Source organism: Phalacrocorax aristotelis, chromosome 18, assembly GCF_949628215.1.
Source record: "Phalacrocorax aristotelis chromosome 18, bGulAri2.1, whole genome shotgun sequence".
NCBI classification, from domain to species: Eukaryota; Metazoa; Chordata; class Aves; order Suliformes; family Phalacrocoracidae; genus Phalacrocorax; species Phalacrocorax aristotelis.
The window spans coordinates 12,541,125-12,557,227 of NC_134293.1; the positions used below are offsets into that span (position 1 = coordinate 12,541,125).

Consider the following 16,103-nt stretch of genomic DNA (forward strand, 5'->3'; position numbering starts at 1 on the left):
AAACTAAATAATCATCTTTCCAGAGTGTGATATATTTCCAGATGTGAGAATACCCCATTTGTCCTACAGAAAGACAAGCTTTTGGGGCTCAAAAATTCAGCACCGTGGAGTGTTTTTGAATGCCCAGTGCCAGACATCTCCCGCTGGTGACAAAGCCTACTCTGGCTAAGTCAGGTTAGACAAAAAGACACCTCTGGAAATTAGTATCACCCCCAAATTCCTGTAATCCCATTTTGAAAACAGAAGGGCAATGAGAAGTATGGTAACATAGGGCTGAGCCTCTGCTTAAAGCCCGCTTTCTCCCTGGCAGGACTCCTTGCAGCAGCAGACCATGCAGGCCATCGGGCAGCTGGCCACGCGCAAGTACCAGGCAAGGTGCCGGCAGGCATCGCGGTGGGACTCGGCCAGCAGCTGCAGCTCAGCCCCGGTCTGTGCCATTTGCCTGGAGGAGTTCAGCGAGGGCCAGGTAGGCTGCGGGCATGGCTTCTGGTTAGCCGCAGCTCTGAGCTTCCCAGCTGCAGACTGGTGGGAGCTGTGGTGGGAGATGAGCAGTAGTCTGGCAGGGGCGGGAGGCCCTTTGATGTTTCCTTCAGCAAATCCTGAGGTCTGGGAAAGGATCGGCATCGATGGAGGTCTGCCTGCCCCTCAGCCAAAAAAGCCCTGCCCCTGCTGAAGCAATTTGTCTGCAAATTCAGATTCGCTGAAAACGGGTCTCCAGCTGTCACTGTAGGGCAAAATGTCCATAATACGTCCATGATGAAACAACAGATAAAAAGTGGGGTTTGCTTCTCCAAAGCACTCAGCCTGAACCTCCCCTATTCCTGAGGGCTAGCACCTCTCTGGACATTCACACCCCAGAGCTGCATGCAGCAAGCAGAACCAGAGCTTCCAGGCTGCTGCATAGCCTCCTCCACGCAAAGCTGGACTGCAGATCGCTCGCTGTCAGACATCTTTCCATCCTACAAGGCTCAATTCCATCAAGAAGTACCCATCCAGGTCTTGGGACACGGTTCTCCTTGCTCACGCTCCTCCTCTCCTCTCCACTTCTCTCTAGGAACTGCGGATCATCTCGTGCTCCCATGAGTTTCACCGGGAGTGCGTTGACCCCTGGCTGCAGCAACACCACACATGTCCACTTTGCATGTTCAATATCCTTGGTATGGCTCAGACACAGCGTTTTCCAGCCAGGGATTGGGTTGGGTGCAGGGGTTGTGCCCAGGAGGTTCGTGTACCCTTGGGTGATGCATACAGTCGGTGCGTTGGCAGGAGCATGTGCCTCTGCGCACGTGGGTGTACAGGGTGGTGTGTACATGGAGCGGGGAGCCTGTGTGTGCGTGTGAGCCCCCGCAGGGCGCAGCGAGGTGCTGGCCTTGCGCTGGGACCTGCACCAAGAGGAGGGGTTTCCAGTCCTGGGACCGGCGAGGAAGGGAGGTAGGGTCTGAGGGACGGGGCAGCAGGGAGGGTGCTGAGTGTGCAGGGACCATCAGGATGGTTTGGTGGTGGCAGTGAGGAGTTTCAGGGCATGGGTGGGATGTGGGAGTGTAGTGGCAGTGCAGCAGAGGCTCGCCGGTGCTGGGGCTCCTGCAGCTGGGCTGTGGGACATACACTGGATGCTCCCTTCTCTCTCCACAGCCAGAGACTCGATGGACCAGGCCACAGCCACTGGCTCCAGGCTGGCCCCTCGGGACATGGAGCCTGGACGGCGACTCCACCTGTTCCGCCAGCACCCGGGACATGCCCTTTACCACCTCCCACACGCGTATCCTCAGAGGAACCTCAGGAGCTTTCCCCCGGAGCCAGCCCACAGCAACCACTTCTTCCACTCTCCGGAGCTCTCCCAGGTGGATTTTGGCACCATCCACTATGTTCCCTACAGACCAGCCACCTCCCTGCTCACCTGCAGCCACCCGTCCCCCCTGGCTCCGGGCTTGCTGGGCCAGCAGCATCCCAACCCTTCAGCATGCGGACAGACGCAGCCACCACACAGGACCTGTTCGCTCCAGTCCCAGCCCCCCTGCCTGGGGCTCAAGGCAGCCCTGGCACAGAAGCAGCACCGTGCACCTGCCCTGCGCCGGGGGGTCAGCCACGGGCACCAGCACAACAGCAGTGGTTCTGGGGAGAGCTATCTCACGGAGCACAGCGGTTACCTGGCAGATGGGCCAGCCAGCGACTCCAGTTCAGGGCCCTGCCATGGCTCCTCCAGCGACTCCATGTTGAACTGCACGGACGTCAGTCTGCAGGGCATCCACGGCAGCTGCTCCACTTTCCGCAGCTCCCTCAGCAGTGACTATGACCCCTTCGTGTACTGCAGCTCAGAGGGACCCACTACGGACAACGGCCTGGAACAGCCACGGCACCCAAGGGAGACACGGCCCAGGTCCTTGGACCTGCTGGTGCCCGGGGGTGCTGCTCCGGCCAAGCCCCAGGTGCTCAGCCACATCCACTACCACCACCACCAGCACCATCACTATAGAAGAGACACAGAGTGGCCACCTGGGCGGGCTGGGCAGGGGCCTGGGCAGCGCAAATCCCGGTACTCTGGGGCTAAGATTGGCTTCCACAGTGCTCGGACAGAAAAGAGGACTGAGAAAAGCCATCACTGTCAGCAGCCTCTGGAAAGCAGCACTGTGCTACAGGAGGCAGCTCTGACAGGACAGCCAGCATTTCCCCAGCAAGGCTGGGAGTCCACTCATACCCCCTCTGCTTCTCCAAACAGGTTGGACTTCAGTGTAGATGCCAACAGACAATCGGGAGCAGCTGGCACATCGCCTGTCCCGCTGCCTCCGAGACACAGCTTACAGAGCCGTCATCACCGAAGGAAAAGAAAGTGTCCCCTAGAGCCTGACCCCGCTCTCCTGCCTGAGGACTCAGCCTCACCCAAAGCTTGTGATGCTCACATTCCTCATGGCCATCCCGCTGGCCACCCCTGCTTGCCCGAAGTCCAGCCCCTGATCCCAAGTGCTCCCCTGCCCTGCAGCTCAGGCTCTCGGCCGCTCTGGAAGTGTTTAGTGCCACAGTCTGGCTCGGAGCTGAAAAGGCAGGAGGACGGGTTGTCAGGATGGGAGGGAAACCGCACAGTTCCTGCTGATTTTTCAGGGACAGGTACCCCCAGACACAGTCTGAGTCTTCACCTTCACTGCCCGTCTCAGCAGGGTAGTCAGGGTAAGTCTGGTGTTTGCTTCTTCTTGCAGCAAGCAGATGAATGAGAGTGGTTTGCTGAAGGCGCCTGGCTGCCAGTAGGGCTGGAACCTTCAGGGTGGGCTTTCCTCCAGCACCACAGACAACAGAAGCGTTTCAGCGCTCACCTGTCTGGAGATGATGGCCCGAACAATTAGCAAGTCTGTTAATGAGCACACCAAACTCTGTACTCTCGACATAAAATAATGCAGATGAGAAATAAGGTGGCTATTTTCAACTAAACAGCTCTAGCAGCTGAAATATCTGCCAGAGGAAGGGGTGGGACCACATTTTTCGGTGTCCTTACATCAGTCTGGATGTCTTACTGGCAGAGTCATTATCCTTAAGGCTTATTGGGCTGTAGCTGTCTTAGCCAACCCCAGCTAACTGGAATCAATAAGGAAGGACGTGTGCATGGCCGGTGGTAGTAGGAGAACAGACTAAATGAGTTTATGGAGTTGCACTTCCCTCATTTCTCACCTGCCTCTGTTGCGTGGGAGTTGCTTTTTAGTGTCTTTTGGAAATCAGATGCCATTGAAGTTTGGCCCTTTGCCTAACTGCTGTACCTCTCTCACGGGGAGAGGGAAAATGCGTTGGAGATGAGTTTGAAAGAACCTAACTCAGTTTAGCTCCCAGGCCTTGCTCTCTCAGGCTCCTCTTAACACAGCAACCTGCGAGTCAGCATGGGCAGGTGCTGGCTCCGAGCGGAGCCTGGCTGCCTTCCTCCCCCTGCCACTGACTCATTGCAGGTCCTCGGGCAAATCGTTTTGATTTAGGTACAAAATACAGAACTAGCTGCCTAATTTCTGTTAAAATGCTTAAACTACTGACTCACCATGCCCATTGTGCCACAGAGATAATAACTTCCTCCCCCTGCTTGTCCATCCTGCCCTACACCACACCCAGGCTCCTGGTGGTGGAGCGCCTGCCAAGGAGGCAGCAGGGAAGGGGGAGAGGCTGGATGGGGCACAGTGCTGGCTGCCTGCGGCACTCAGGGCTCCCAGACTCCCAGGAACAGATTATTCTTTTTTTCCCAGGCACAGAAGTGCCTGCCACTGCAGATAGGTGCTACGGGAGGTTCTTCAAAGGGCCCAGAGGGATGCTGCCGTTTTGAGAGATAAGGAGGCAGCAGTGGTTTGCAGGTAGCTCAGAGTGCTGTTGCCCCCTGAGCTGGAGGCGGTGGGCAGTGATATCACTGGGACACAGCCCTCCCAGGATCACAGCAGGGTACCTCCATACGGAGGGAGCCCTCCGGCATGAGAGTAGGCTGCTCAGGCGTTGCTTTGAGCTCCCATTTCAAAATGAAACTGGGAGGACTCCCCAAGCCACCAGAGCACGAGTCTGTGCACCTAACGCAGAGCACCAGGTGCTACAGTGTCCAGGGCATTGCAAGGGTCCACACTGTGATTCCTCTGTCTCTTTGTAGACTGTCCCAGTGGTCCAGATACGTGTCCACCTCCTGATGCTGTGATGGGGGGAGGCTCCTGGACACCCACCCAGAGCCAGTGCCAGCGTGCTTTGCCAAGCACACACAGCCTTCGTTCCCTCTTACCTCCCTTTACCAGGAGCTAGCAGGACCAATGTGTTTGAAAGCAGTGTGACTCTATGTCTGTTTGACTGCAGCTGTGGAGGCTTTCAGGGCCAGCCAGAGAGTCAGAATCTCCTTGTAAGGTTGGGAAATTACATAGAACAGAAGGATTTAACTTTATTAGGAACTGAGGACAGCTGAAGAGAGTGGGAGCTCATGCAAGGCTTCTGCAGAAAAGCCATCAAGCTGAAAACATGTCGGTTGACATAACACGACGTCTGAGTTATAATCACATCAGTTCTTTATCTTAGAAAAGGACTGGGTGTAAATTAATAGAGAACAAGTAAAAAGAGCAAAGAACACTCTCAATAGACAGTCCCATGTAAGCAGGACACAAAAAATAGACAATGAGACCAAGGAGAAATGCATATCTGCCTCAAAATAAATGCTGTGACGCTAAAAATATAAGTGGATAAATTAGAAAGTCTGGCTTTAAGTTAAAGTTTTGACATAAACTTTTCAAAAACCCAGTTAAAAAAACAAACAAACCAGTGGGACCCTGTAATTCCCAGGTGAAATTACAGAGAGAAGAGTGTGTCTCTTCTGGTGGCATGGGAGGGATACGATGCATTAAGGAGAGTGCAAAGTCCAATGACAAGTAACACAAAAATCCCCAATTGCACCTAAGTAGGAGGAGCATGGTATTAGGATTATAATACACTGCATTAGCACAGGCCGCAAAAAAGGAGTGTACATATACATGAGAATCTTCTTCAAATAATACTAAAAGAAGCAGTCAAAAGAAGAAGATGCTTTTGGGCACAGGGATCATTTAAAGCCCCACAAAAGGTCTGGCCAAGCAGCAGAGCAGAGAGAGCAATGAGAAGCAAGAAGCCGTTCTTCCAAAGTGAAGGTGTGGCTAGACAAAGAAATCAGAAAAGAGTTGGGTGCAAAGCTAAGTGCAGAGTCACAGTGATGCAGGCCAGGAAAGATTTCTATGAACAAGTTGTGAAAAAAAGAGAGGTTATTAATGCAAATGTTTTCAACTCCATCACAAGGAAAAAGGCTGCCAGAGGCTCTGCAGGCCCAGGGAGCAACACTGGTCTAAGAGGGATGGGTCAAGGGCTGTAACTGCACGGCAGAAGAGCAAACTGAATTTATTGCACTAGTGATCAGCATGGAAGTGCTTGAGGAGGTTCTCACTCTGGCACATTCCCGTTCAGAGCATGGGGTAGAGGATCGCTTATAAATCAAATCATCACTTTGAGCATTTCTGAAACTCCTCAATAAAGTGGATAGTAACAACTTGCCAGGGCTGCAGATGACTCACCTGGGCATCATGCAGGGGCTGAAGCACAAAACTGCTAAATCACAAATGCGGACTGCAATCTGTCACCCATGCCCAGAGCCAGAAGGAAGAGCTGAGGGCAATATCAGCTTGAAATAGCTGAAGCCACAGAATGATGAGCCTGACTTTCCTGCCAAGCAAATTGTTAAAAATTCAAATACCAGGTCTGACTTGTAGGCACATGGCTAAATGTGAAAACCAGGGGAGGAGGCAACACATCTTTTGTAGAGAGAGATAATGCCTCACAGATCTTTTACGGGAATGAAGCTCTCAAAGGATAAAAGGGGAGGTACTCTCATAGGTAAATAACTTGCTAAAAAATAGGAGACAAAGTGCAGATCAGTCTTAATGGAGGAAAGTTACTTGGAGAAAGAGGACAGTGGAGTTCTCCGTCTGCATCTTTCAGCAAGCTCATAAATATCCTGGACAAGGAGAGGAGATGATAGCAAAGTTTATAAAAGACAAAATCCTTCAGGCTTGTTGGCTTTAGAACTGCTTACAAAGCATTACAGAAGGATCTCCCATTGCTGAGCTATCGGTGATAAGAGTAGTGGATGAAATCCCATGTACGTAGCACAAAATGCCACACTTGAGCAGAACCGCTTCTAAGTAAAAATCAAATTATTATTAGGAGCTAGCTGGGAACAAATGTGGGATAAGCAGAAAGTGCCATTATGCAGCTGCGTAAGTCTGTGGTGCTTTCACAGATAGCATCCACCACTGATCACTGCTGCTCAAAAAATTATGTAGCAGACTGGGGAGAAGGGCAGAAAAGTATCAAGTGGAATCACAATAATGAGGTTTTTCTGAGAAAACAGCCGGAATATAGAGACTTTCATGTGGGAAGAAGATGATTTGCAGAGAATAAGAAAGATAGGATATGAAATCAGGAGAGCAGGGGAGAAGGCAGGTAAGAGAGACTCACTGGTGCTTATAGCAAAATGAGTGGTGGCATCAAACGGGAACCAGAAGCTTTAAAATGCCTGATAAGGAAACACACACTGTGTAGTGAAGCTGGTGCTCATTGCCCAGAGGATGTAGGTGCCAGGAATAAAATAGGTTCAAGAGCCTAGATCAAGAGCTACCAAATGCAGAGATGCAAATACACTCTCTGGCTCAGGAAGTCCCTGAACCAGGGTTTCCAGAAGCTGATGGTGCTCCTGTGGGATGCAGCACCCTCCAGGTGTGTGCTTACCTCGCCCAGCTGCAAGGTGAGGCTGAATCTTGGTCCACAGCCCCTGGAGAAACTCCACTTGTGCAGGCAGTGCCATGCGCTGGCATCGCAGGGAATAAGGCTGCCCGCAGCCATTGCCAAGGTGCCGCAGATGATCCCAAAGATGCTTACTTGATCTTGGAGTTTATGCCACTTCCCTGAGCACCTCCACCGGCTTTTCCTGGTGGGATTTGCATAAAGATACATCCCTGTCTCTCTTGCCTGGGAGATGATACCTGGGAGCTGCTTCACTAAAGAATCAATCCTCAAGCAAAGCTGAATGGATCCTTTTAAGAGAAGGCCGACCACTAGCAGTGAATTACAGCTAGATGGTTTCCTAAACCACCCCAGCACGCATGGATCATGTCCCAGAACAGCCAGATTTCTCCCAGCACAGGCTGATGAAATCTCTCTGGGAAGTCTTACCTCCTGCAGCACGCTGTCAGCATCCTCCCCCTCTACTCCACCTCCTGCTCATCCTCTTAGTCATTCCCTTTCATGTCATGTCTTTGATCTTTACTAGAGAGGGGGAAAGGGATGAGAGGGCAGAAGAAGACCACCGTTAAAACCTCATACCCAAAGGACAAGATTTCTCTTGTATCACCAAGGTGTTCTCCTTCAGGTCATTGCCCTGTGTGGGTCTCGATGGCCAGTTCAGCAGCTGAGGCTCTACCACCTCTCCCAATTCAAGACTTTTATTTAATCATTCTTTCTGTTTGTATAACGGGACACTCACAGAGGCATGGTTTTCAGAAAATACTTTAATAATGCTGAGACTCAAGGCACCCAACTGATCACAGAGAGATTGAAGCTGTACAGTTTCTTTCATGTTACACATAAGCTGGTGCACGTGAGAAGCAGTTGGCAATGCCTTATTCAATGTACCGGTGACACAAATCACAAATGCCAGATATGCTCAAACTCTGTCTTCTGCTACTTTGGCCATGCCTGCACACGTATGTATACGTATAACACACTCTGTGCATTGATTTTCCCATGTCAATTAGCTACATTTTCAAAGCAGACCCTCATTTGTTTGTTTTCTTCCCATGTATTTAATTTTCAGAGGTCCTGTTCCTACTGCTGGTGATTTATAACAAACAAGAATTTGCTGTGACTGTTTTGAAAAGTTGTTTTGAATTGCTGTCTATGAATATACGGGCATTTGTTTCCTTTTGATCTCAGGAACATTCAGGAAAGGGAAATGTGAAAAATAATGCATGTATGCCTTTGCCAGGCTATGCTGCCCCTGCATGAGAGCTCTGGGCAGACTTGAGAGACATCTGGGAAAGGGGCTGTGCTGTGTGTGTCAACACTCATTCACACTGAGGGAACGGGACTATCTGAAGCCGTACCTCGGGGCGCACCATTTCTAGGCAGCCCTTATGTTCAATGTTTCACAGTAAACTACGCGGCACTTAGCTGTCAATTCACCAGGTGGAAAGGGCTGCAGTCCTTGCTGGCTGGGCATGAGGGACTGGCATTTGTGGCCAACCACCACTCATGGCATTTGGCATGTTCAGGACTTAGAAACAATTTATGCAACCTCTTGAACACCATGAAACACACGCCATCCCTTTCTCACATGCACACATCACTTGCAGTCTGCTTTTATTGTCTGGAGTTTCTGTTGTTGTTGTCCCCTCCCCTAGAAGGTGCTGCCGGGACACTGTGTGAATATGAATCCGTGTTATTTTCTGTCGCTAACGATTTTTAGAACCGCTGTAGAGAATGTCCTCAAAGAGCAAACATCAAAAGCAAACATCTAGTAGCGATGTGAACCCTGGGATACATCATGCCCTTAGCCTGTATGTTCTGAAATATTTAAAGAGTAGCTTGACGTCTTATCTTTATGTTTTATTGTGCTTTAACTTAGAGGAATAAACTGACTGGGGAGGTGGCCACAAAAGCCCCTCCAAAATACTGGGAGAAACTTAGTGGCTTTCACTGCAGCATCCATTCTTTGTATTGCAGGGTCAAGACCCCAGCAGCTGCAGAGTCTGGGGATGTTCAGCTAGTTGTAGCTGACACTTTTCTTTTTCCTTTTCTTTGAATGCAGGATCTGAAGAGGAGGTCCAGGATGTCCATGAACACTCAGTTTAATAAAGCACTGGCCTGTTTGCTTACTGGAGAGCTGGAGTGGACAAAGAAGTTCAGCGTACCAGCCACAGAAGAGCTCACATCTCGCTCTCTGCACAGGCAATGTGTGATAACCAGCCCTGACCTGCACAGCCCACGCCAAGATGGAGACTGCAAATGAGCAATGTGACACTTGTGGTCTCCTCACGTGGTCCCACATTGCGATGGTCACACAAACACAGAGCTGTGTTCTCCAGGTCCCCTTCTCCTTTAAAGGCACAGGCAGCCTATCTTCATCCTGTGGCATCTATCTGCGTGGGCTGGCTCACTCAGAGTCTGGTCTGGGAAGTCACCAGCTGGAGAGCTCGCGGAGTGAGTGCAAGCTGCTATTTTGGCATGTTCATGCCACAGAAGGTTTTGCTAAACACTTCAAAAATAAAAAAGCCTTCAAGACCAAAAGCTGCAGAAATTACTTTCTGTGGCCTGGTAGCTCCTGACTTAATTTCCTCACTTAGGTCAAAAGCCAGACTTCTTCATTTAACTTCTCCACTCTCAGACACAGGAACAAGCTACTCTCAGTCTCACCACTCACAGGTCTGCCCTGCAAGGTGGTTCTTCTGACTTCATTGGAAACCAACAGCTCTCACCACTTTTGATCACTTCATTGTCCCTCGGCTGATGCCATCTCAGCCAATTGCTGCGTTTTGCCAGCAGCAGGAGAGGTGAAGACACAGGGACAATGTCAACATTTCTGGGAAGGAGCTGGGTCAGACTCTTTCCGTTGCAAAGAATCCACCCTCTCATCTGGCAATGTGAACAAGTCTCTCACTCTTCCTCTAGCTCCTCCACCTACCCTCAGAATAGGTGTGAAGGCCAGCCCTGTTAAGAGCAACTACTTTTTTGAGGATATTTCAAGCCTGAGAGAGGTTTGTGTCCTGAGACAGGAGTCACGGAAAATCCTTGCGTTCACGTGGCTCCTGCTTCTCTCCTTCCTCCCTTGTTGCCACAAGACACAGCAAAAATTCCCAGCAAAAGCATCCATAATAGATGCAGAGCAGACCCCCATCCATCACCCAGCCTTATCTTCCTATTTCTGAGACACCTGAAATGACCCTGAAAAGGAATTTTTCAAAATGCCTTTTCTAACATTTTGATGACGGAGAGAGAAAACTTGAGAAATCGCTAGTATCTCAATTTATTACTTTTTTTCATCCCATTTGTGGGTGGTTTTTTGGAATGTCACTAGTTCTTATTTCCTACATCTTATAATTTGGGGTCATTCAAGTTAAATAAAACCTGCCAACTTCAAAACATATAGAACCCAAACAGTTTTTATACAGCAGAGAATGACACTGTCGAGTTCATTGCCCTAAATGATCATTCAAGCCAAAGAATTAGCCAGATTCCCACGTGAAGTGCACATTTATATGGCACCAAGCATTGGTGAGGATACCACACTGGAGCTGAAAGTAACTCCTGACAATCTGAAACCTGGGGCAGGGACAGACTTCTGCCATCTGCTCAGTGCTCAGAAAGCTTTCTGTGTCTTCCTTTGAAGTAGCAGTTCAAGAAAGCCCACTGGTTACGTAGTCCCAGTTCAGGATAATCCTGCCTCTGCCTGCCTTTGTTGGTGAGGAAAGCTTTTTATGGGGTTTGCTGCCCTTAGTCTTTGAAAAATCCATCTTTGTCCCAGCTGCTAATCAGTCACTGACATTCAAGTGATGGTATTAAAAGTCAGCAAATAGCACTGTTTTAAGCAAAGCATTATTCCCTTGCTAGTGTTCATTTCTCTTCTCCAGTGACTCAGCCACTGCAAGACCTTTCAGCCTACAGAAGAGCTGAATTTCTTTCATCAAAGAACCCCACAGAATTATATTTTAACCTTTCCAGGCTCTTCTTGCTTGTCCTACAAAGCAAGCAGAAGACACAAGCTCAGATGTTTTCTCCCTTGCAGGGAAGTCAGAATTAAACTAGAGGAAAAAAAAAAAACCACAGGAGCAGGTCTAGATTCCCCCTGTTCAGCTTCTTGTGCATGTGGTCCACGGCATGTCTCAGTCAGCTGCCTACATTCTTGACCATCCTGGAGGGCTCTGGTGACTTTACAGAGGGGAGGATGATGAAGTCTGGGTGATCCCACTGGTTTCTGTAGGAGTCAAGAAGGCTGAGAGCCTCCAGGGATGCATTTCGCTGCCTCAGAGGAACAAGCATCTAGTTTGCAGTCCTCCTCTTTCCCTTCTTATCCTTAAAAAAACCAGGAGGGCTCTGCATCTGTGGCAAGCCCCAAGATTCTTAGAGAAAGTGGTCAGCACTAACGCACCCTTTCTACTCCCTACTGCAGTATTACCAGGCTGCGCAGGGCAATGCCTGCTTTAAAGTGTTTTCCTTTCCTGATATTATGCTGCTGCTCCTTTTCATCTAGAAAATGGCCATCCCAGACGCTGGGCCCCCTCCCTGGGGCTTGCTGAGCTGAATGGGAGTGTACAGGTCTGCCTTGGTGGGTTCTCAGGTGGGAGGAGAGGGAGGAACTCTCTGGGAAGGTGGTTTTCAAGATCCTCTTCAGTAGATGGACAACCATCCTTGGCTGCCTGGAAGGGAAGAAGCAATATCTGAGAAAATGGGGAACGGCTCCTCTCAGTTCCTGCACCTCTCCCTTCTGGTGATGCTTTTGAATGCTGTGGGCTCCGTCACTGAACTCCTTCAGCATCACTGCCATGAAGAAGAGCTTGTTTTCCTTCGTTGCATCTGAAGTCCCAGATGAAAACTGATGGAAGCCAGAGCATCCCGAACTCCCTCTACCCAAAACCAAAGCCCCAGCCCTTCCACAGGGCCCACCGTCGGACCAGCCGGGGTGGGCACTGTGGGCCGGGCCGGCTGGACCTCCTCCCTTCCCGCACAGAGCCTCTGGTCTCCCATTTGTAACATTCAGATCCTTTTGAAATGTGAATATAAGTTTGTTTTTCTGTTGTTCGTTTTGGTTTTGGTTTGGTTTTGCCGAGTCTGTCCTGGCTCTCGGGGCTTGGGAATAAATTATGACCAAAAAAAAAAGGAAGAATACGTTTTATATACATGCAAAACTGTGTATTTATGTCCTATAGAAACAAAGATGTGTGAATATGCTGATGTGCTCACAAATATATTTATTTACTAATATATTTATCCATGTACCCGGTCTGCTCGCCTGGTTTTGTTCATTGTACCGAGCCAGCGGCACCTCGGCCCAAACCCACGGAAATAAATGGCTCGGCTGGTGGCTCCGGGCCCAGCCCTGTGGGGCGAGAGATCGCCGGGCCCGGGCCTGCTCTGGCGGCCGCCTCTGCCCGTGACCGGAGCCGCGGGCGCCGGTGCCCCGAGGGGCTCCCGCCGCCCTCCCCCGGGCCCGGGCCCAGGCCCCCTGGGCCGAGCCCCGCCGCCGCCAGTCCCGGCCCGGCCCCGCTCTGCGCCTGCGCGCCGGAAGCGCGAGCGGCGGCGGCGGGATGGCGCTGGAGACCGTCCCGAAGGACCTGCGGCACCTCCGCGCCTGCCTGCTCTGCTCCCTCGTCAAGGTGCGACCGGCCCCGGCCCCGCTCCCCGCCCGGCCCCGGCCCCGCGCCCCGCTCCGGGCCGTCCCCCGCCCGGCCTGGGCCTCCCTGCCCCGGCCCGGGCCTCCCTCGGCCTCCGGGCGCTTCCCCGCCGGCTGGGCCTCCTTCCCCGGCTCCCGCCGGCCCTGCCCGGCTCTCCCCTCCCTCCCCCAGCCCCTGCGGCCGCCACGGGCCCGGCTGGGCCCCGTCCCGCCCCGTCCCTCCCGGCGCGGCCCCGCGCTGATGCCTCCGTTCCCCTCAGACCATCGACCAGTTCGAGTACGACGGCTGCGACAACTGCGACGCCTACCTGCAGATGAAGGGCAACCGGGAGATGGTCTACGACTGCACCAGCTCCTCCTTCGACGGGTGAGTGGGGCCCGGGCCGGGGCCGGCCGCGTTCCGCGGGGTGCCTGGGGATGCCGCGGTGGCACCGCGGGTCACCTGCCCGGGAAGCATCCCCTCACTCCGTGCCTCCCGCAGGATCATCGCGATGATGAGCCCCGAGGACAGCTGGGTCTCCAAGTGGCAGAGAATCAGTGAGTGGTTTTTCCCAGCTGGTTTGGGGGCCGGAGATCCCAAATCCCAATGCAACCCTTCTCTGGGGTAGTGAGAGTCGCTGCTCAGGCTGCGGGGGGTGGTTTCTGCCCCCCATGAGGGGCCACCTGCACCAGCAGAGGCTGGCAGGGATGCTTGCCCACCTGGCTACTGCCGTGTGGGGCAACTCGGTGTTTTCTTTTCCCCAGGTAACTTCAAGCCTGGTGTCTATGCAGTGTCTGTGACCGGCCGCCTGCCCCAAGGTAACGCTGCCGGCCTGTGCGAAGGGCAGGCTTCTGCACGGAGGCAGCTGAGGGATTATTCTGCACATTAGGTGTCAGGGCTGTGGCCACCACCGAGGTGACAAACTGGGCAGTGTATTGCGCTCTACCTATGTGATGAAATCAGGGTTTGGGGGTTCAGTGAACACTCTGTATTGTGACCAGAGCACACACCGTGTGAATGAAGGGATTAGAGGGGTGACTGCGAGAAGGAGGTGCTGAACGGGAGGGTGGTTTCAGGGTTCTGCAAACAGGTTTTCTACCTGCAGTCGTTCAGCACTGTGCCTGCCAGACGGTGATATTAAAGATGCTGCTGACTAAAACCTGTGATACCAGGCAGGCTAGCAGAGGGATAAACTGTGATTAAAGGGTGACTCCAGAAAGTTGGGTGCATTTCAAACCATTCAGCTACAGGGAAATGTGAAGGTTTGTCCATAGAAAAGAGTTTTGCAAGATGGGGTGGTGTTATGGCAATCTCGGTGAGCAGATACCCCTTTCCATCATCGTACTGCACTGAGGCCTTGCATTAAGGTGTTTTTTGTGTGCTTATAAATGGAGCGGAGGGTGTAGAGAGTTGGCCTTACCTCTGTAATGCAGAAGCTACATCATCTGGCTGCCCTGACTGTAGCCCCAGAGCAGAATCCTAACCTGTGCCCCTTCCCAGGAGTGCTGCAATCCCGTATCCCCGGGGTGAAAGCTGTGCTTGTGTCTGGAATCCCAGGCTCCTTTTTTCTGACCTCAGCTCCACCATCTGCATTGGGAAGGAGCTGGCCCATGGCGAGGCTTGAAGCCGAGGCCCGCTGGTACAGTGTTGGGCGCATCCGAAATAACCAGAGTGCAGCAGATGATGGTGTGAGCTCGATGCAGCTGCAGGCAGGGAGCACAGGGCAGCAGGCGGATGGAGTGCATGTGGGAGATGCTGCCTCTGGCCTCGCTTAGCCCCTCCTTGCATCGCAGGGTGAGCAAGAAGACTGGGGAGCGTGGTAACCAGCAGGCTGCACTCCAGCTGTCGCTTGGCTGTCTCTTGGTGTGTGGCACTGGTGAAAGCCACGCTGAACACCATGGTGTTCTGCTGTCCCTGTTATTACGGGGTTACTGAGGAGCTGGGACATGCAGGCAGGTCGCAGAAGTGACTGAAAGATTTAAGAAGTACCCTTAAGAGCTTGACCTGGTCAGTACAACCAAAAATATTAAAATATTTTCAGGTGGGAAATAATGTAAATAAGATCTTTACCTGGGTCTTTCCCAAGGCAAAACAAGAGTTGATGTTTGGGAGCTCTGTCGAGGCATTTAAAGTAGAAGAGGGAATGCTCTTAACAGTTCTATTAGAAGAAATGAAGATGATGATCATCCATTTTTTGATCTCGGCAATGAAGGCTGTATGACAGAGCAGCCAGATTTTTTCAGGGCTCCTCATCCCTAGAGAATACTGAAATCTGTTTGTCTCCTTGCTGCAGGGATCGTCCGAGAGCTGAAGAGCCGTGGCGTGGCGTACAAGTCCCGAGACACAGCTATAAAAACCTAAGGGGCTCTTGTGCTGCCTGGAGGATTCCCCGGTGCTGCGTTCGGAGAGGCAGCGGGCACATGGGGCACCGCTCTGAAACCTTTTAGCTTTAGGATGTGGGAAGGCGAGCCTGGACTCAGAGGGAGCTTGCTGGCTCGGCTTCTCTTGCTCAGTACCTCTGGACTCAGCCACACCACAGTCTGCCCACACAGACCATAGACTTTTTTTTTGAGCCTTGACAAGGGGAAGGGTGTGAGTAGGTCTGGGGAAGTGGTGTTTAATGGTGATGGACAAGTTTTTTTACAGTTGGTGTGGAAAAGAGGAGAGCTGGGATATAGCTGTGTAATTACTTCAATAAAACATACTGCCTGGTCAGAGTTGAGTCCATCTCTATATTCAGTAGTTTCACTGCCACAGGGAGTGGATGGTGTGGTGAGGGGTTTCGCATTCGGCCCCCTGCCTGCCAGACTGTTCGGAGCCTACGATTGCCATCACTTCTTACACCATGGACCGCATTCCTTCCTCAAGAGGGAGGGAGGTCCTGCCCTGGCAGAATTGGGATGTCCTTTGCTGCAGACTAGTGATTTGTGCCTTACAACTCACGGCTGGATGGAATAGGTAAGATGATGCTCAGTATTTCACGTGGAGGTAATTATCTGGAGGTCCTGGTGCCCTGGGCCTGCAGGGTCCTGTGCACAGGACGTGGAAGGCAGCTTGAAGGACCTTCAATGGCTGTTGCTGGCCTCCAGGGCAGGCAGAGTGAGATGAGCCCACTGCTGGTGTGGTTGGGAGGCGGCGCCAGGCCTTGCAGAGGGGAGGAATGGAAAAGCAGGGGTGGAACCACCCATCCAGCCTCGTATTTGTAGAGGTCTGGCTGTT

The 16,103-nt window shown here is 52.0% G+C and overlaps 2 protein-coding genes across 3 annotated transcripts in view; both read left to right on the plus strand.

Moving 5' to 3' along the window:
- RNF43 (ring finger protein 43) overlaps positions 1 to 12,514 on the plus strand; it is a 62,983-nt gene extending 50,469 nt beyond the window's left edge. For both annotated transcript variants that reach the window (XM_075113115.1, XM_075113116.1), the window contains 4 exons: positions 311 to 466; positions 1,055 to 1,157; positions 1,633 to 3,162; positions 9,326 to 12,514. In XM_075113115.1, coding sequence (XP_074969216.1) covers positions 311 to 466; positions 1,055 to 1,157; positions 1,633 to 3,162; positions 9,326 to 9,369 — 1,833 coding nt within the window. In that variant the 3' untranslated portion in view covers positions 9,370 to 12,514. The remainder of the gene's footprint in view (positions 1 to 310; positions 467 to 1,054; positions 1,158 to 1,632; positions 3,163 to 9,325) is intronic.
- A 239-nt stretch (positions 12,515 to 12,753) lies between these two features.
- Positions 12,754 to 15,599, plus strand: SUPT4H1 (SPT4 homolog, DSIF elongation factor subunit). The gene is made up of 5 exons (XM_075113119.1): positions 12,754 to 12,887; positions 13,165 to 13,271; positions 13,386 to 13,441; positions 13,649 to 13,702; positions 15,178 to 15,599. Exons 1-5 carry the CDS (start codon positions 12,819 to 12,821, stop codon positions 15,243 to 15,245), a joined length of 354 nt encoding a protein of 117 aa, XP_074969220.1. The 5' UTR covers positions 12,754 to 12,818; the 3' UTR covers positions 15,246 to 15,599.
- The last annotated feature ends 504 nt before the right edge of the window (positions 15,600 to 16,103 follow it).

Excerpts from the sequence above, each read along its gene's own strand:
- SUPT4H1 (XM_075113119.1), top strand. The coding sequence starts at position 12,819 with ATGGCGCTGGAGACCGTCCCGAAGGACCTGCGGCACCTCCGCGCCTGC. Across the intron at positions 12,888-13,164 it reads TGCTCTGCTCCCTCGTCAAG|ACCATCGACCAGTTCGAGTA; the intron begins GTGCGACCGGCC and ends CGTTCCCCTCAG. Across the intron at positions 13,703-15,177 it reads GACCGGCCGCCTGCCCCAAG|GGATCGTCCGAGAGCTGAAG; the intron begins GTAACGCTGCCG and ends TCCTTGCTGCAG.